This window comes from Nipponia nippon, unplaced genomic scaffold, assembly GCF_047370975.1.
Source record: "Nipponia nippon isolate SJK-2023a ecotype South Korea unplaced genomic scaffold, ASM4737097v1 scaffold_4, whole genome shotgun sequence".
NCBI classification, from domain to species: Eukaryota; Metazoa; Chordata; class Aves; order Pelecaniformes; family Threskiornithidae; genus Nipponia; species Nipponia nippon.
In genome coordinates, this window is record NW_028262358.1 from 50,504,032 (window position 1) to 50,526,273 (window position 22,242).

At 35.3% G+C, this 22,242-nt stretch overlaps 1 protein-coding gene across 9 annotated transcripts in view; it reads right to left on the minus strand.

Moving 5' to 3' along the window:
* Positions 1-22,242, minus strand: part of QKI (QKI, KH domain containing RNA binding) — a 165,276-nt gene that overhangs the window by 109,110 nt on the left and 33,924 nt on the right. For all 9 annotated transcript variants that reach the window (XR_015708021.1, XR_015708022.1, XM_087773676.1 and 6 more), the window contains exon 2: positions 16,543-16,685. Coding sequence is in view for 7 of the 9 variants with exons in the window: in XM_087773676.1 (XP_087629802.1) it covers positions 16,543-16,685 (143 nt within the window). In the remaining 2 variants the exon portion in view is untranslated. The remainder of the gene's footprint in view (positions 1-16,542; positions 16,686-22,242) is intronic.

The following is a 22,242-nucleotide window of genomic DNA, read 5'->3' on the forward strand; positions in this document are numbered from 1 at the left end:
AAATGTTGATACGGATTTATTTATGTTTTCCAGTAAAGCTTTAATAATAAGACAGTAAAGAATCCGTGATGAAGGTAACACCTTGTTCTCCCTGTGAGATTAAGAATTGCAGCCTTCCCTCTTGGACATGAGCAATACCTGCTTTCATGATTTCAAGGATGGATTACCATAATAAACAGTTTGGTCTATTTTACAAACTGTTTGTTTATTACTGTTTCTTACTACTGAAGTTCTCTGAGTAACATTAAAACAGGTGGCACAATAAATAAGAACTTTTAGGAATTTTTAATACTAAAATTCAGGGTGGTTTTTTTTTTATTTATTTAGATTTTTCTTTTTCACTCAAAAACCCTAATTCTGTTAGTTATAAGAATCACAAGTATTACATTTTCCAAAGGGTAACCCTGAGCCCTACCCAGCTATAAAGTTCTCTTTGCTAGTACCTATATTCCAGAAACATAACATTATTTAACAAATTAAAACTGCTTCAAATTGTGTTCTGGAATATGTCAAAATAAACAACACACCATGTAATTTCAGATAGAAAACTGAGATTGTTTTAATTGGGTGATATATTTTAATAAATATATTGCTTGCTACAATAAAAACTAAATTGTTTTTATGGAACAGTACTGTACAGCTAGAGCCCCAAGACAGCACAGCAACATTAAAGAACATAACCATCTTAAAATAAAAATATCAACTTATTCCATTTAAAGACGCCACAATTCTGCAAGGCTAGTTTTATTGCTAGAGTTGACTTGCCAATTACCAGATTATTTACATTCGTCTCTGACTGAGCAGAATATCAGCCACTGGTGATCATTCAAAAAGCTCAAAATCTTTTCTGATCACTGCAGATGTAAACTAGACAAACCAGATTATCCACGTGAGGTCAACAGAATATAGTTTTTACTCAGCAGACTGCATCCTAATGCTTAAAATGCCCCTTAAAAAAAAAAAGGGGGGGGGGGGGGGCAAAAAATAAAAATGCATTTAAAAGTATAGCTGGGATTTAGAATGAATTACTAAATCCTTTAAATCCACATTATTCACCTCTAATAACCTCTGTGCTGAAGGCTTTGAGAGCTTGTTTAACTGACAAACAGCTTTACAAACCCCATGTAAATACAATGGATCAGACCTATAAAAAAGGAAGAAAAAAAAAATCGGGCTAACTTTCCAGTGTATCAACATAATTTTCATCCACACATTCAACCACAAAATATAATACAGTCTTTCCCAGGAAGTCTGTTTCAGCTCCTCTGCGCAGAAGATTCCAGCTGATTTTTTAACCACAAAGTGTACACGTTAACAAAGGCAGAAAAGATGAAAAAAAATATTGTTATATGTTAAAAAAAAGTATCTTTAATCTCAAGGGGACTGTTTTGCCAGATTAGCTGCTAAAAGAGCTAACATAATTTGTTCACAAATTCTTTGGCTAATTTGAAGGTCATTCCATCTAACAGCATACCAAAAAATTAAATATCCTAACCTACTAGATTTGAAAAATTACCGCATCTAACCGATATTCAATTCGGTTTTCTAAAAATTAACCCAAGACGTAAACATTTATGCCAAGACATTCACCATTTAGTTTAAAATTAAGTGATTACTAAGGAGTTTTACTGTCCTAGGACTGTATTAGGATTTTTTTTTTCTTCCTAGGACTGTATTAGGATTTTTTTTTCTTCCATTTTTCTGTAGCAAAATTACACCTCCATCATATAATTTTGGCATTAGGTAATACAACCTTCAGATGGAAGCTAGAAAGCAATCCAAACAAACCAAAAGGGAGATTGACATTTTTTGTGAAAGTGAATGATACACTGCCACCATAAAGACCTTACATTATATTGTCAGAGTCAAGAAACTTTAACACACTGCAGAAGTTGCACTGCTTAAGTTGCTTTAAATAGAAGCACTGGAAGCCAGATAAATGGACTACAAAGTTTGAGAGAATTAATTTAAGAATAACTCTTACATTACTGACTTCTAACACAAAACTATAAAAGTTGTGTGCCTCTGTTTTTTACTGTACAGAATTAAATAAACACTTGGAAAAAAGCTAATATTATAAACAATCAGTACTTGCATTAGACAGAAGGAATAAAGGCAAGATTATTAAATTAGCTACAATTTTGCTGATATTTATTCTGATATTTTTGTATAATGTATCACATAAGTAATACTTGCATTGACCTAAAAAGCTTACAGAATTCAAAACAGAGATCTACAAAGGGCTGCTGCGCTAATTCATAAGGTAACCAGCACTTCATAAATGGTATGACATACTAAATGCAAGAGAAGATTTTCAAATGACTATATAGCTCCACAGCCATAAATCTCTCTATACAGAGGTATACAGAAAAAGGTAGATCTGACTAAACACAGTACGTCAAATTCCCTGAGTAAAGAAGCTCAAATCTCTCTAATCTCTTTTACTCAAGGCCTGAAAACCATATCTGGTGCATCATCATGCTACGTACAGTCCACCTGAACTTTCGCATACCTATTTTAGTACTCCTTGTAGACAAGATAAACACATACAAAGACAATAAATTAATGCGAGACTACCTCAAATTGATAGAAAACCACTCTGATAGTACTATTGTAACAAGGAGAAGCTGCTCCTACCATGGGAAAAAAACAGCTCTTAATGTTAAGACAAATGAGACTCATCTATCATTGTTGCAGTCTTCTAAAAGCTGCCACTAAGCTCCTCGGCTACACCTCTCTCTACAAACACTCCAACAAACTTTAAGGAAGGGGACATACCAGCTCCTCCTAAGAGGATGAGATCTGGAATTTCCTGATGTCTTCCCACTGTGTCAGGTTATGCTGCTGCACAATGAGCCTGTCCACATTTAAGAACAAAAAAATGGCAATGTCCTCTCCACTAAAGGCTTTTAGGCTGGAGTACAGTTTCACTCCCTTTCGTCCACAGCTTCTTTCATGGAAAGGCTGGGCCCATTCCTTCTCACCTGTTAAACCCAGTGGAGGACTGCCTCTAGGGTGCCGCACCAACACAGACACTTATTACACATATGAAAGAGAGGACAGAAAAGCTTGTTCATTACTAGTTTACCTGTTGAGGAGCTATAAATGAGGTTTTGCTCTTCACTTCTCTTTGGGTCAACTGACAGCTGTAAGCCAGGAGAAACAATCAAGTTTGGATTCAAGAACTAAACAAGTTCTTGAGAAGAAACAGTAGAAACCTCAACCAACAAGGAGCAGCAAACAACATCAAGCAGGATAAATTTTCCAGCTAAGGTGCTGGACTCATTTCAAGCTTACATTCTAACAGCCTTTACTGCATGCAAAAGAACTAAATGTAGTTAGAAGTTACATATCAAATATGAGGCTTTTAAGCAATTAAACACTTATTTTTTCAAACATTAACTTTCATTTTGAAAATGTATCAAATACAAAATTGCATTTAAATCACATGATATTTTTCTACATCTCTAATAAAGGGGGTGGGGGGTTAAGATATATAAAATTTATACCATTCAAGAGCATTCATGCTTTCATCTATTACAAAACTAAACTTTTTTTTCTAGATTAAGTATTAAACTGCAAAATACTTAATCAAGTATCAAAATGTTTCCAAAGAGTCCCATTAAAGAGCAAGAAAACATCAAAAGAACATTACTGTAAAATCACCTAACAAACTGCTTGCCTCAAAAGTAAATAGGTTCATTTTTACAATAACTTTCTTTGGACAGCAAATGAAGTATTCATTTCTTTCTGCACTGAATGAGCCATGGAAAACTGCAAAGTTTTAGACTAGTTTTATAAAACTATTCATATAAAATTAAGAATTTTATGTTACTAATACAAACACTCTTTCGAAGTTTGTCCTTCCAAACTCTTTAACCTTCTCTGTCATTAGGGCTGACTGATAAGCCACCAGCTGTTTTTTTCTTCCTCGTGCTACAATGCATTCTCTTCCTTTTTAAGGCTAGTATACCCAAGCAACAAACAGCGGGACTTAAGCCAGCTGCTAGAATGTCACAAACCTATATATTTAGCTCCCATCTCATTTATTGCCATCCCTCAGTGTCAACCATTTAATGACCCTTTTGCTCCAGTCTACTGACACTCCTCACTGAGCTGACAACACTGCAGGCTGGATCAGCAGTCAGGAGGTACAAGAACACACAACAACAAAGCAGAGACCTTATCAGTTATCAGAGACAAAAGCCATGCCTTGTCAAACATACTCTAGGCGAGTGTTTTACATTTCGGCTTTTGGTCGTCTGTCATTCCCCTGTGTCCCCCCCACCTCAATTTCTGATCTTATTTTCACTGTTTATCAATTGTGTAGTTGTTTATATGAATATTAACTTTAGATCTTTAGCAAAACAGCAATTTATTCTTTTAGCATGTTTAGCATTATTCTATCTTCACCTAATAGGACAGAAATCCTCCCATTTGTACTATATTAATTTTCACTATTGGCTTCACTTCTGCTTTCTCAGTGCTTTTCATACATGCTAACATAGATCGTGCATTAAAGTCACATTTGCTTCCCATTTGAGATTGTTTTAAACATTAACCCTTTTCCTCATGCCACAACTTTAAAGAAAATCCTAATAGGGTAGTTTCAATTCCATTTCAAGTACTATAAAGTAATATCCCTCAAAATGAATTTTATGCTACATGTTCTGTTCATGTAAAAACACTAATCTAATTACTGTCATATTTGGGAAATAATTGGATTTTAAATTGCTTAGAATTATCAACATAAGTGAGAAAGCTGTAGAGATAGACAAATTAACAATTTCATGGTTTTAAAATAGGAATCTCTGTTATCATTAGAAGCCCATTTGCAATGATTTAAAGGCCCACAGTACAGTTTGGTAGTTCCCTCCTTTAAGTGGTCATAAAAACCTTTAAACAGTAATTGAAAGACTGTTAACAGAAACTCTTTCAGGAAATCAGATCCCGTGAACAATCTAATAGTAGGCATGCTTAAGTGAGATAGTGAATAATCTGCTTCATCCTATTCACTAAGATGAGGTTTTCAGAACAGTGACAAGACATCAGTTTCAATAACAACAGGAGATGAGTAAAAATTGTTCAATTCCATGCTTTACTTGGGAATCATGACACATTTATCTAGAGAATTAACAAGTTGTGCTGTGCGTAAATCGGTCTCCAAAACCTAATTGTAGGTTCCAGCAGTGCCCTCTAAGCCTCACAGTTTACATCATTAAACTCATATTCCAATAACAAAGGATCCTCAGGATATACAGTCCAGCAACTAATTTCCATAATAATACCTTTTAATTAGATGTGACTACATGTGACATTACCCAAGGCACTTAAAGTTGGCAATTTTGCTGTAGACTACTTCCAGTTCTCAGTAATTAGAACTGAGAAAGATACGTTTAAATTGGAGCACCATTGCAGATGGTGATACTGTTACAAATACTTTGCAGAAATGGAAATTCTTATACTTATGGGGCACCATTCCCTTTTTTAAAATTATCAGAGAAATGCAGTCACTTTTCCTGCCCCAAAAAGGAATAGCTGACCGAGCAGAAACAGGCTTTGAGGTTATACTTAAGCTTATGCAAAGGAGAGGTGGTCTGTAACCACTTCATTTCATCTTATTAGTTACTAGAACTTTAGACAAAGTTCTGCATCCCTTTCAGTCAGTAGATTTTATGCTGAATTATTCAGTGGTTTATAATTCCAAGTTCCAAATATAAATTTATTAGTCACCTTGAAAGGTGGGAGGAAACACTGAAATTGCACACTCCCAAATCAGAAGACCTTAAAGCCATATTATATAAATAGTAATTACTAGTTTTTCTTTCACAATACCACTCTCTTTGACAAGCAAATTAAAAAAAAAAAAAAAAAAGAAAAGTAAAGCACCACACCAAACAACAGAGCAACTAAACCCATGACAAAGATGCATAGAATTGTTTTGTAGATAAAGGCAAGCATTACCAATGACAGCTGTGATGAAAGTTTCCATATTCAACCAAGATACTTGGGGGGGGGCGGGGGGGAAATGCATTTTATGAAATTTTCTGAAGTGAGTGACAACTTAAGGTATTTAACCTTCCTAAACATAAACATGCTTTCCATTCATGTGACTGATTTTAATTACCTAATTTAGCTGACTAAATGGTAATTTATAATCACAACCAATATTAGATAATTTTTGCTTTGCTCCTTTACTTTTACACACATTCAAGTATTGGTAACACAACTGCAATGTGATTCACAGAATGAAAGCTCTATAGTAGAAACAAACTCGTTTATATGAATTCATAGGGAGAGAAATCAGAATTCTTACCTAATTTGAGACAAATCAACTTCTAAAATACCTATTTATATCTTTAAATATATTGAAAAGGCTCCAAGTATTTCAACAAGCAGAACTATAAAAACTCACGATTTAAACAGAGAATGATAATGCTTAGCCATAGGAGCTTTGTACATCGCAATCAATTTCCATGTACACAGTTCGCACTGCATTAGATTCATTAGGAGCTGATTTACCAAAGTAGGTCTAGAATTTCATGCCATGAAGATACTGAAACACGCCACAGAAAGTAATTTTAAATTTTCATCAACACAAAAGCAATCCCCCGCCCAGAAGTTTAGAACAAAAAACAGTACGGTTATGTAATTGGTAGTGTTTGTCATTCTACTACAGACTTCAAGTGACAAGCTTCAACAAGTGTAAAAGAATAAAGACTAGTAGCTTTCAATGTCTACTTGCTGTTGCCCAATTATTTCTTTAAAAAAAAAAAATTCATAAAAAGGTTTCTCAATGTTGACCATATTTGAAGTGAAAAATTTAACAATTCCATTCACCTTCTGAAAAGACCATTACAAAAGCGTTCAAAATACATGTACAGCTGCCAGAATCACTAAGTTTGCAAAATTCAAGCCTAGATCTGCAGGAGAACAGGTCGGAAATGCAGAAGATATCTCAAATTATAGCCCTGTCAATATTTCCTTTAGTGCTTTAAGGTCTAATCCACCTTGTTTGCTTTAAATGACTTCTGCTAAAAGCTGTTATATTAGCAAACCTTAACTCTCTGCTCTATCTGTAGGAAGGTAATACGTAAAAAGACAAATGAGGCAAAACTGAAAGGCACCTGAAACACCTTAAAAAGCCCAACTGGTCAGGAGTATTTAAGGGTATAAGTCTCACAATATATGCATTGTATTTATATGCTTCAGCCAGCATCAAGCAGTACAGAGCAGCAGCATTACAGTCTAGTATTACAGTAATAACAGCAACTTTGCCTATCAAATCATACCGAAACTATTATCCTAAACATTTACAATTACGATACTACTGAAATAGCAACTTATCAACAATTACTACATTCAGGCTTCATTACTAATTACCTTTTGCTTTTACCCAGGGGCTTTTAAATTAACGACACAGACATTACCACATTCAAACAGTTCTGTGACAACCACGACCACCACAGTCATTGCAATAAAAGAGGAACTACCTCATATTTACCACAGGAAAAAAGGCGTAAGAAAGTTATTATAAAGCTTTGAGATGCACTTCAGGTTCATATGCCAATCTACCTGTCTGTAATAACATATATCTCTATATCCTAAGTTATCTTCCAGCCCTATTTACGCTACAAAGCCAGAGTTCCAGGTCTCTCCCTCATTCAAGCTTGCCCATCCGGCGACTCCCTGAAGAAACTGAAATCCTTCAGAAAGACTCGTGAGCCCTTGTTTACAACTTTCCAGGTCTCAAGGACAACATTTGCAGTTGTGGGGGGAAAAAAAAAAAAAAAAAGATGCAAAATATTATTTTGGCCAGACTGACCTGAAAAAAATCCGGAGATCAAAGCCCAAGAAATACTATTTTAGTATTCATGCTGAATGACAGCAACTTTGCTTTACTTTAAATGCAAGTGACATTCACTTTAAAAACAACAGTAATCAAATACAGTCAAATGAGTTCAAACTATAAAATTTAAACAATCAGGTTAAACGGTATGACTCAGAAGTTTAGTATGTTAATTTGAGCAATATATTCATTGTCATCAGTACTTAAGATACATTAACAAGATAACAATTGGTCATTTCCACTAACCACGATAAATTTGGAACAGAGATATCTATTTCATGCAGCATTCACATTTTTAGACCACCTGTACTTGGGGGGGGGGGGGGGTAGAATCTGAGAAACTGCTGCATATTTAAGACAACTTTAAATCATAATTCAGTTGACGATCTTCCCAGAGCAAGCAGTCCCTGTATCACTGACAACAGGGTAAAGCCCTCAGTGCCCTTTGACACTACAGATCATAATGTCTGTAACTAAAATGAACTTGAATTTTTAGGTCAGTATGTTCTGATTGTTTATAAACCACATAGCTGAAAGATATTGATCAAGCTGATGTCAGTACTCTATAAAGAAACAGAAGCTTCTGAAAAAACATTAATCAGCCTAAGCAACTAAATTTTAAGTGTTGGGTGGATGAATGTACACCATTAGGACAGGCGCATGAGCCTTCCTGCAAGACAGGGGGTACTACGCTATATAGTAAGAGACAACTAAAATGAGTGCAAGTAAGGTGTAAAAAGGAACTGGCTGCTCAACCAGCATTATTTTTCTTAAAATACTGAATGTATATGAAAGAAAAACAATGCACACAGTTTCAAAGTGTAGTAAATTTCAAAAGGAATCAGTGCCTTCACAGAATTCAACTGCTTTGCACTGCTCTTAAAGAGAAAAGAAACATACAAAAGCTTAAAATTGTGAACTAATATTATGCCAAAGTAACTGAAATGAAACAACTGTGTCCAACTACTATTCTTACTGGCTTTAAAAAAATAGCAGAGACTAATTGAATAAATTCATTAGATCCATACAACAACGGATGAATACCTATTAACCACACAATCTCACAATCTCCTATGCAGAGATATCTATTGAGGTAGCATTTGTGTTTTGTTCTAAATCCAACATTCAAAACTAAGACAGGTAAACAACAGTTCCTAAGCTGTGAAGCAAAATATGGAAGGAGAAAGGAAAGATCTAAACAGAAAGTTTACTCCACGAGCTGGTATTTGTGTAAAATCTTCCTCCCAGCAAGAATCATGGAAAAAGACCAAGTGACCAACATCGATGACACACAAATGCAGAGAACAACAATCCTGTTCCTTTGAATTATGGATCAAATTCAAATCAGAAATGAATGCTGTAAATGTAAATTACACTGAAGACTTTTCCTTGACAGGTGATACACACTTTAAAATGTATTAATGAGTTAAGAACTTCAGAAACAGCAGAACCTAAAAACAGCACACCTCTTTAAAAAAATAGTCTATGTTCTTGCTTACAAGGCAACTTTTTTAAGCTAACATGCACCCCCAAGGCTTGTGGGCAGACTTATTCTAGAAATACACAACAGACCTATTTGAGGACATGTAAGCTGATTTTTTTACCCGAGTGTATGATTTAGGAGAAATACAAGGAAAATATCAGGCTGATATCTTGACTGGTACTCAAAACCACTTTTAATAGCAATTCAGGATGGGGCTGGGTGCCTTCTTACCCTGGCAAAACACAGAGTAAGCATAATTAGCGAAGACTGATCTACCTATATGAAGTTACAGAACTCACGCTGTCCTCTGACAAGAAAGTATTGAATTACATTTGCAAGGGCAACTCCACAAAAATCCGAGTGTACAAACAGTAACACCTAAACTACAGAGCTACTAAAAAGGAAGAAATAGCTAGTATGCCTGTCAAAAGCTTACTGACCATCAGATATAGGGGGGAGCGGCAAAAAAAAAAGGAAAGGAAGATACTGTGGTATTATAATTGCCAGGTTAAGTTTCTGGGGAAAGTACAGCAGCTGTGTTATAGGTCTCCTTTGTCAACTAACCAGAGGGAAAAAAAGTTTAGAAACCTCTTCATCCTTAAGAAAGGGGTTTTCTCTCTGTATTTCTTACCTCCTTAGAACATTGTACTTCTCAACTACAAACCCTATCCTTCAGCTTCAACTCAACTTCAATCTTTCAGATTCAACTTCAGCTCTCTGAAGAAAACGGAAGATCTGGTCTTGACTTTAACTGAGTGCATCTACTGGGGATCCTGATGCCTAAACAGTAATTCGTAAATCCACATATGTATTTTAAACATAGCTCTACCTTGCTCTATTAAGTATGGTTTTAGCCCTTACTTTGTATTTCCATGTTTACTGCAGTCCCCAATCCTAGTTAAAGTACACAGGATGCTAATTCACAAAGAACTACCAACAAGTTCAGCAGGTGCACCCAAGTGTACCTGACCTATTCACAACAGCAAGCAAAAATGTCATGCTGAAGCACTTCCTCCTCCCTGTAGAAAATCCTTCCTTACTATGATAAACATTTGAAAGAACAGATGGAACAAAAAAACCCAATGAAAAACAAGATCAATATTCCACAAATCTCTCTGCCTCACAATTGACCTTTCATTATTTGTATTTGCACTCAACTCTTTGGTACTTAGTCTTGCAAGAGCTACTACACAAAGTAAGTAGAAGTTCTGAGGGAAAACAGTTCAGCAACAGGAAGCATAGACAAACTGACACAACAGAGTTGTAGTACATGATCAACTGAAACCATGCACTCAAATGTTTTTGTGGTCCATGAACTAAAGAAATTCTGCACATAAAGTGCAGAATTCTAAACCAAAAGAGGGTATTAAGAAGACATTTCTGATCAAATAGATTGCCCATTGAAAGCCTAACTCTGCAGAGACAATTACAACTGAGACACGAGCCATAATGAAAGGCACCACACGAGCAAAAACAAGCATGATAGATGTTGACTACCACGTCTGAACTTGATCTTCAAAAAGTTCAGCTGGACACATCCTTTGCAACCTCAGATTTTGTAATTCCCAAAGTTAACCACTTTGAGTAAGATTAATTTATTCTAACTAAAATTTTAAATATTTCATTCACAGAAAAACAATAGGCATCTACAAACTAACTGTTTAGACTAATTTTCTAGCCTACCATTCTCCTTCAGCACTTGGCTTCCCCTCAGACACACTCCTTTTCATCCGTGGTGTACAGAAGGCACCCAAATGTTTAACACTAGCTGTTAATGTCAGATTAGAGGACTTCTACCCTTATGAGTTGGACCTGTATAGTGACTACACAAGAAAAAATAATCCACTACTTTCTACTACAAGTGCCATATACATGCTGGACATCGCTAGAAGTTTAATCCTATGATGTTAATTTGAAGAAGTTACTAACACAAGCATCAACATAACAAACTGGTATCTTAACAGATATGTTCAACTTGTGTATGAGTACCAGATGCAACTCATTTCTTCTCCCAGATTTCCGAATTTACTTCGAAAAATATTAAGGGAAACACTGTCCCTAGCCAAAGCAAGTGCTATTTACTTAGTCTTTACTTGTCTTACCTTCACACTGCCTTCCTTTTTTTTATTTACACACACACAAAACAGGACATCTGCAAATAGTTAAAAAGCAAAATTTGAAAGTAAGAATGAAATAGGAGTAAGAATATTAACAGATAAATGACTAGGTAATCGCCTGTCTAACTTAATTGCACTCAATGCTTGAAGAGTTAAATGGGGGAGAAATAACTCACAAGGATGAGATATGGACCAAGTTCATTGGTACTGCTGAACTAATGCTGAGCCTGTAAGATTTCCATCAGAGACTAACAGACAGGGTTTTTATCTTCAATGTATTCTAGACTGTCTCCCATCCTTTTGCCTCCGACGACAAACATGCTCTGGAGATCTGACAGGCTTATTTCTGAATAAAATCACAACAATGTATGCTATCTTTCAGCAAGGTGCTACTAAAAAAAAGTAAGCTATTGAGTGTGAACCAGGGCTTAAAAGAAACTCATCTTTAAAAAGCTGAAACAGATGGTCAGTAACGGAAGGATATCCAATTAAACATTAGACAGAAAGGGTAAAAAAGCTTCATACAAATATTAAAGCATGTCTCCATTTTATTAGCAACTAAACAAACTTTTCTCAATGAATCCATTCCCTTACCATTTACAACCAGAGTGTGTAAAGCCTCACAAATATATAAAGTTCAAAGTCAAAATTAACTTTTTTGCTCCCACTGCTTCTACTAGAATGTTTTTCCAAATATCTCATTCAGACTGGAAATTAGTAATCAAAACTATTTTAGTTCTTTCATATACATTTCCACTTGTATCAGTAGTTGACCTTTTGCCAAATCTTCCTTCAGCCCTGCTGGTACTCTGTAGCCCAAGTTTATTTACAGACACCAGTTATATCCTCTCTTTCCTTCTTATTGCAAGGGTAAACAAGGCTAGCTCTTTTAGCCTCCTTCCCTGTTTACCACTAGGGAATGAAGAGCTTAAGCAAAAGAATCAGAACAATAAATAAAGAGGATGTTATCATTTTCCTAATCCATATTAGGGATGCTATTAAACTCTGATATTACCAAATTGAAAAAGGATTTAAACGTTTTGTCAGTAAGTTCCCCATAGTAAAATGAATCCCTGTGCTCCTCGTTCTGTTGCACTAATTAAACAGTTTTAACTAAAATGGTCAGAAAGTACGCACAAGCTGTTTATCACTGCTGGCCTTTGAGCTTCAGTATACTCAAAGGACATGCTACTTTAGATGCGATAATTACTGAGTTCTTACATTTTTACTGAAGAGGCACAGAAGAGTTCCAACAGAGAATTTCACATTAATCAGAGCTAACAGGGTACTTATTAATAATAAAGCCATGATTAGAATAGAAAAACATTTATTCAGTCCAACATTTGTAGGTACTAATTCCAAAAACTGTTTAAATTGATATCAGACAGAAAGTTTAGTCTCAGCTCTTTAGGGAAATTCAAGAAAATTAATCATTTATCCGAAGCGTAAGAAATGCTAAAGACTATTAACTATTTACACACAAACAGCAGCATATCCTCCATTCTTCTGCTTCCTAAGAGCTCAATAATTTTCCTGACGCCTTTTCTTCTTTTTTAAACTCTGACAGAAGGTATTTCTCTATGAATTGGAAATGCCTTCAAACTGTAACACCAAAGACTTAAATGAGCGTACAAAGATTTAACTGTAGACAGAACACATTTTTAACTGAAGGGCAAATTATGGACAACTAATGGAATTTAATCTTCTAGGTGCCTTCTACACAATTTCTTTCTCAAGTTTCAGGAGCACATACATGGTTCAGAAAAGCCAAGTAGCTCAAATCTCGATTTTAAGACTAAAATTTCTACAAAGATCTAACACCTTTCCAAGGGTGCTAGAATAATATATACAAATATACACAACTGCATTACTGTAGCTTGCAATGGAAAAACAATAAGCCAGAAAGCAGACCACCCCAACAGTTACACAATTTATCAGATCGTGATTACATCATGGAAAAATGTTCCGTATTAATACGACATACAAAAGAAAATTAGTTATTCTTTAGCAAGATTTTTGCATTATTTTCCACTTTAGTACAGAAGTGGAAATCAGACTTTACACAGTCAGCATTTAAAAACTACAGGCTGTTCAGACAAACGATTTTTTTTGAAAGTTGAACCTTTCATCAACTCTGGTCTTAGAATAAAACCACTCAATATGCACTCATATAAGAACCTAAACTATTAAGAGATTATAGGGAGTTTTATATATTTATTTTAGCTTTGTAATTCAATTTTATATATTCTATCCTCTTTGAAGTACTCAAAGGACAGTCAAACAGTAATATTGAAGTGGTGTAGGCTATGAAAATTTACTGTTTTGTCTTTTATACATATCTGTATAGATGTATGTTTATATATACATATATAAAACATAAGTTAGTTTAATCTTATGGCAAACCATTATTTTTATGCCTCAATTAATTTAGGATTCTGTGCACAAAATGGCACTATAGTACTATTCAGTATTCACTACAGCCAACTAATCTATATGCTTAAAATTATAACTCAGAAATATTTACTGGAATAAAAGCTTATTAGAACATCATAAAAGTTTGTTGATTTTTTTTTTTACTTCTGTTATTAAAAATATTACTAAATCTCACATCAGGAAAGTTTCTCGTCACTCTTCTCTGAATAATCTTTTAAGTTTATTCATCTTTATGCCTTTGTAAGGTATACAAGATTGTCAGTTTGAAGATAATGATAGCAATAGAAAGAACTAACTGGATTTATCTGGCAAAATCACCCTCATAGTCTGCACAGCATGTCTTCCCTGTATCTGATAACAACTAAATCAATTGCTAGATATGAGTAAGCAGTTTCCCATTACACTGTGGTTACAATCAAATTATCTTTACAGGTGAAATTCATCTTTACAAGTGAATTTTACAGGTGTTTTTTTTTAAGGCAAGTTGGAATCACTGTACTCCAAACCTTCTGAACACTGTATTAGCTTGAATGCAAAGCAGGTTATTTAATTTCTAACTTGCAGAAAAATCTTAGAAAGGGCCTACATACAAAACCACAGCTTTTTTTGTATGTAGTGGTATATTCTAGTTGCTTAACCAATTCTTGAGGCTGTGCAGATCCTATTCTGAGTAGCTAGGACCAAACACAGGCAACACGTAGAGAGGCAGGAGCATGCAGAGAATGCTGGGCTTGGCTCCCCAATGAAGCTTGAACTGCCAAGTACCACCACAGCGGTAGAAGCTGTACATTTTCTAGCCAACATTTCACATCAGCTCACAAGAACCAACTGCCCTTTATTCCAGGTCACATGTATACAAATCACAAGTCTCTCCAGCTTCTGAATTTTTAAGAGTTTACTAAAATGAATTAGTGACCACTTCAAGGGCATTCTTCTGAAGGCACACAAAGAGCTTGCAGTAGCTAGAGAAATCGTACACTGGAAGTTACACAACTGCTTTGACAGTAACTAGAATCAAACTCTTTCCTGCTTCTTTACACTACATTTGATAATTAACTGGCAGTGAAGAGCCAAGCTACTACACCCTTGATTCCTAGAAGAAAAGCTTAATAATAATTATAGGAAATCCAACCCCCTTTTTCTTCCTTCTATCTGATGATCCCGGTACAGCAACCATTGAGTTCTGTAAAAACTACAACTGATAACTAAGGCAACTCTTAGCAAAGGATGCATTGTTGAGTCATAAAACAAAGATTTCAACAACTAAGCTATGTTTTAAAAAGCCAATAAGCAACGTAACTCTAAGATATATACAGATATCTAAGTACAGAGCTACTTACATCGCTTTACAGAACAACTGCATAACACAGCTCCTCTCAAAATCTGTAACTCCAAGGAGTTTCAAAAGAATCACTGTTTTTGGTGTGATATGTATGCATGTACATACGTGTACATATATGTATACAGATACACATAGGCATATATTTAATTTGGAAGAAAAACAGATGGGAAGGAGAGAGAGATGCCCTTACTTCCAATGCAAATTCTTTGAACACCTTTCCCAGTACAGGTATTTTAACCCAAAAGCAACAAAACAACATTGTAAAAACTGAAAAGGGGGACAAGACATTTTTCTAAATATTCTGTTCTGAATAATGACTTGCACTTAATTTTCTTAATGGAGTATGGCACAATGAGGTTTTCTTTAGAGGCCTGTGTGTTCTAAGCAGCATTAAAATAACAAAGCTCAATTTAGAGAGCTTAATCTAATTAATAATACAAAGAAAAGCCACAGAAATACACAAGTGTTACTTCCATTTTTTTTGCTGTTCTGTACTTTCTTCCACTTTATCCACTTCAATGTGCAAATGCCTCCCTTGGACCCTGCGCTCCTCCACTGCAACAGGACCTCTAAATTCTATTAGGGAGGAATAACACCATTTCTTATTTTGTCAGCGATCAATGAAAATGGTTGGGGTAGATTTTGACAGGACTATTTTTCCCAAGCTGTTTTAAGAAACCATTTAGACCACAGGAGTTCTAAATAGTTCTTCTAGTTAAATGAAACCGTTCTCCCTCAAAAAAGTAGGTGTACCATAGAACAGAGTACTCAATGGAGAACATAACATTGGCATGCAAGCAAGGAGCGTTGCGGGGGGCGGGGGGGGGCCGGGGCGCGAAGGACACACCACCAACCCCAAGATAAAGACACTTCCATATGCAACAGAACTAGTTACACAGGTATGGGGAAACAGTAATTGAGATTAAGTACAGTCTCCAAAAGGTCTCTAAAGGATCTCTAAGGATTCTCCAACTGACTTTCAGAGACATACTAAGAAGAAAAAACACTGTCCCAAGAACTACTTCCCTCATAAAACTCACTACATAGTGTCTCAGGACTGACAGTAATGAATGAACAAGACAATTCAGATCGTAGATATACGGCCTTATAATCCATACTAGTTTGGTATTTAACACAACCTTCTTCCACTCCCACTCACTACAGATCAAGCCACCAAGTGGAACATACACTGCTTCCCTAAGAAGCATCTTGTCAAAAGCAATTCAATGTGATCCAAGGGTAGCATCACATGAAATTTACATTTAAAGACGACCGCAAGGATCAAAAAATAATTTAGGGACTAAAAAGATATACTTACATCTGGATATTCTTTTACAGGCACATATAGTTTCTCTTGTAACTGTACAATAGGTCCCACAGCATCTGGTAATTCTGCACTTCTCTTCTCCGTACTACCATTTAATGTGTCGTTATACATGTCTTTCCGTACTCTGCTAATTTCTGTGGGGGGAAAAACGTATATTAGGTATTAAATACAGTAACAGATTATAATCTAGCATGACAGTCTTCTCTTTCTAGTCTTTCCCAAATCTTAACGCCATTTTCTTCCTTTCTTCACGAGCATCATGGTAACTTGAAAGAAAAATCTACTCTGCTTTTGTTTAGGTTTTTTGTGTTTGTTTTTTGTTGTTTTTTGGGGTTTGTTTTGTTTTATTTTTAATTGCAGCACCCATCTTAAATGTTTTCTTCATGCCTGTAAATTTGCTACCTACTCATCCTGTTTATGGAATTCAGCTATTGAAGTAAAAATTATGTGCAACTCCTTAGAACACTTACAAGATTGTTCACATCATTTAAAAGGTGTATAAAAAGTTCTTTCATGTATTATTTTATAATAAAGCATCTAGAAAGCAAAAAAAATTAGAAATCTGTACCTAACAGAAAATACAAAAATGCATCTATACAGTACTATTTGCTAGTTATGAGATTAACTATAGCATTTGGAAATGAAATGGTGCATCTTTCAGCAATGAGAAATCTTGCCAATTCAAGGGTGCAGTTACTGAGAACATGGTGTGACAACAAACTAGTAAATATTGTTGTACTGACCACCCCCAGTGAGATAATGAAAACGTATGATATCAGAGACCTGGGCAACCTCTATATACACCCAAACGTCCTACTATTTCATTGCAAAATAATGAAAAACTCCTTGACGGCACCAGGGAACGTCACAAGTGGACTTATAAGTACTGTTTCTACCAATTATACCTGTATTACCCACGCATTGAAGTATTTACATGCACAATGTGGTTGAGTAGTTATAAACAAGGTAGTTAAAAATAATTTGATTTAATTAGTTTCACTAAACTGTAACAATCTGAGAATGGACACAAAGCTTTCTCTTATTTAACCAAAAAACATATTTAACAAGAGCTTATATTTCATTTCTAGAACTGTTAAACTGGTATTTAAATTGCTGCTATAAGAATAAAAAAACCTACATTTTTTAACTTGCGGAATCCCAACTACTATAAAATTTTCTCTATAAGTTTATTCCAATATCACTAAACAATTACTTAAAATGAGTGTATTAACCAAGTTCCAAACTTTCAAAATATTCAGAATTAAAATGAAACTGAAACCAGAAATTTATGTTTTCATCTGACTGCAGGAAGCCACAGAAACGAGAAGTCACTTGAAACTCTAGCAGCAGACGAGAGATTAATATAACCTCTGTTTCATAATCAATTTCTTCTCTGGCAAATGATTTATAGCTGAGATTTCACCACTTAAAATGCTAGGGAGGAGAGGAAGAGTGTCAGAAACGACGAACCTCTGAAACACAGCAGACCCAATTTTCAAGCGAGTTAATCTGAATTAATTCTAACAAACTTACTCTGCATATTCAAGAACAAGTTGTTTCTCCACTGGAAACTGACATACTCAGTCATGTATACTATATAATGATTTGGTGGTTAACACCTGTTTAGAATGGAGAACACAAATTTCATCATCATATAATCATAGCTCAAGGAAAAAATCCACAGCTGCTTCTGCACTGACAATTTTGGCAACAGGCACGAGATCCTCAGAACTACAAGCAGTATTTATACTGGCTTCAGTATATAAAGAAATCCTTTAGCACATCTCTTTGAACAAATATTATTATCTTTTGGCAGACTTTGTTTCCTTTTCATTCTCTTCAGATTTTCCATTAACTTACACTACACTGAAACAAGCTAGGCAGTCTGCCGAAGTACTGAAGCATAAGTAGCAACATGGTCATTTTTATTTATATTTGGCAGCTACAGAGAGGTTGCACTGAAAATTTCATTTTAGATTGTATCTTTCATGTAGAATATAATCACTAACATTAGATAGCCTAGTTTTCACAGGAGGGAAAGAATACTTGTTTTAATCTTTCCCTTGCAAATCCTCATACGTCACATTCGTGACACTGTAGAGCCAAACATTCGGAACACGTGTAGATAGCGTGATAAGCTGGCTTGAGAACTACCACTGAGTTCTGGCTTGTGTGAAACCTTAGCCATCTATCGTGTTCAAATGTTATACAGAATGAAAACAGCTACTAACTCAGGATTTTCTACTCCACTATAGGACCAGACACCTGAAATTTGGTCATCTTTGCTTATGTAGGTTTTTATCTTCTCTCTCTCTACATTCAAGCCATTGGTAACACTGACAAACATCAGGACATAGTCAGCTACATCAACTCAGCATTATCATCAGCTCCTCAAGTGCTACTGTTCCTTCTGCTTATTGGCAGTTTATCTTCTCTCTTGCCTTAGATACTTTCCCCAAGACCTCAGAAGAAACATTCAGAAGCAATAGGGGAAATAACAAGCATGTATTCCCATTTTTTCTTTAACTGCTGATCAGGTCTCCAAATTCCCTTTCGGTATAATACACTGTTCTAGGAGCCTCTCTTTTCACTTATCTTGTATTTGGCAGAACTGAAGGACTACTGCTTAAATTATAAAATAATTAGATCAAACTTCCACTTCGCCCATTCGCTCTCACTTCTAACTATGGATAGAACACAACCTTCCTAACTTGTTAGCCTAGCGACCACAAGCATTCTCCCGAATATACAACTCAAAGTTATTTATCTGCATAATATGCATCCTGGGTTTTTCCAGATTCTGCTGAACATTTTTACACATCCTCAAGATATTTTTTTTATGACTAACAGCAGTTTTCACAGATAACCTGCCTCTTGTTTAATCACACCTCTTGTTTCTCAAAAAGAGTCCATACAAAAGTATTGAATTTTGATCACATAATCTTTCCTTTTACCACCTCCATTAAACCAAATTCAAGCTTCTAGTCTCTTGAGTATCTTGCAACTTTGCCACTCACTTTAAGCAGTTACATATATCCATAGAACTATCTGCTACTGCATTTCCAGCACCTCCCTCAAGAGTTTATCAGAAGTGCACTAAGATTCCAGAAAGCCTCACCAGCAGCATGTTAGAATAGCTAAAAGCTCTACTCTCCTTTCACCTCTAGCAAGTATCCATTTTATTCTGTTCTGAAATACTTTAATACTTAAAAATCTTGAGGATAGTAGTAGTACAGAAGGAGGAAGGTCACATCCTCAAAAGTGTACCTTTTTATTTTTTACCATGGAATCCAAATTTCGTTAAAAATAAGAGGAACTCAGGTAAACAGCCTTTTATTTCGATTTATTTCACATCATTTCTTACACACTACCAAGCAGATGTCTTGTCTTCCCTTCCCAAAAACTTCTTTGGCACGTCTCTCATGAAATCACACTTCCCAAGTTCATTTGCAAGGCTTTAGCTCCTCCACATTTACAATTCTTTATAAATTCTTCCATCATGATATCTCACAGGAAGCCAACTGATTTAAAAATAAGGAAAGCTTTACTTTCAAAGCGAACATCTAAGTACAGTTCTAACTACTTTACCTCTATCGTAACACTGCAGTGGTAATTATGTTGTATAACACTCCAGGGATTTAAAAGAGAGTTAGTAAGGAGAGATACTTAATTACAATAGTAGATATGGCTAAAAAAAGCATATAGCAGCTTCACCATACCTCTGAAACCTGTGAGCTCTGCAAATGCAGTAATAGGCCTCCCTTTGAAAAGATCTAAGTACCCATCTCTACTGTAGGTAGAAGCAGAAATTCATATGAAAAATTTCAAAATGCACATTATTCACCTTTAACAGGACTCTGGTCTGTATGTTTTAAGTAGTAAGTTTAGCAGTAAATGACAAATTTGTCTTGCTCACAGCAGGGCAGTGGAGGAATAGACTCAAAAAAAAGACAAACTGGTTTCAATATAATTATCTTGTTCCACCTTAATACGGCATGACACAGTCACCTATGGTGGCAATGACATGCATTCTAGCCCAGGAGAACGTTTTCCTTCCTCTGTCCCTGAAAACTATGCAAGTAATGTAATCTTTTGTTTTCTTTCTTCATCCACAGATAGTATTTTTCAATCTCTCTAACACCTTTCTACAATATGATCTGAAGCAGGACACGCTGTTTATACTGACTACATTTGCCTACAGAGATTTACTTTTTTGATTTCTTCATGACACTTAACAATAAAGTATTCTTCCCTCTTGAGCACATGAAGGACTGTGTTCAGATAAATGTTTGTCATCACATTAAAAACCACCGGGAAGTTACTGCTTTTCAGCTGTCAATTATCATTCCCTGAGAGGAAGTAAGGCTCTGCACATGTGTTTAAGACTGTTGGACTGCAACGTAAAATGGGTTTACATAAACCACTCAGCAAGCATATTCAAAGTAGGAAATCACTGAAAAGGTTCAAATTCTTCCTATCCCATCACTTTCAGAGTTGCAAACTACCCTCACCCTCAGTGCCCACAGCTTTAGAATTTCTCACCGTGAGGGCTTCTTCTAAATGATAAAGCTTTATCTTTTGAAAGAAAAGCAGAGTTGGAGACTTTTTAAACCAATGCATTACTCACTGCAGTTTAAACTAGAACTAAGAATTTGAAGAACTGAAACAAGTCTTCTGACATTAACAATTTGCTCCACTTTAGCTGCAGCCATTTAAACAGAGATAAACTGACGCCACTCTCAGCCTATGTTCCTTTCCTAAGTCTAACACAACATCAAGCCATCAATGCACATAGAACTTAATTCTTTAAACTGAAGAAAATAAGAAGTGTTTATCTGTCAGAGAAGAGCCACTTATCTATCATTCTTGATTTTTAGAATACACAGCAAACGGAGGTGGCACAAACCAATAGCCAGAAACAGCAATAGCTTGAGAATGAATCAAAACACTAACCATCTTGTAACACCAGTCAGCATGCTTCCTTAAGGAAGCAAAGCACTACACTCAGATTCTCAATCACAAACTAGTTTCCATATGAAAAAAAAAAAAAAAAAAAAGTTATGAGCAAATTTTTTAAAGTTAAAAATTTAAGAGGTAAGGTGAGAAAACCAGTTATGTTCATATAGCTAAAAATCTACACGGTACTTGGATCTCAGTGATGCATAGAGCATTCAGTTTCAGTTTTCTGCTTCCTCACAGAAATGAAGTTATGCCCAAATATCAATGACACTTTTTTTTTTTTATTACATACAGCATAATTTTATGTATTTTGACAGGAAAAGTTAATTCCTACAATAAATTTGTTTCTTACAGACTATAGCACTAAAACCAAGCATAAATAATGCCTTCAATATTTGCACAATATTTTTTTGTGAAAAGTGAAAAATTCTGATAATCAGAGATGACTTTAGTAAGTCACTCAGATTCACGAGATCAACATGCATTGAGCTGAGGGGGCAGGCAGGGAAAACAACTGATTCAAGTGCCTTCTCATTCTTTACTACTAAGAAGTTTAATAGTTTTCTTTAATGTAAAATGCAACAAAATGTGTGCAAACAGTTAATATTTTTATAAAATATTTTTACTGCACACAACTGCTGCTGGATCATCAATTTAGGAACTTAAGGGGTATTTTTAAGCAACAAAATACATTTTTTCCAATTCTACTGCAATCAGATAGGTCCCCAAACT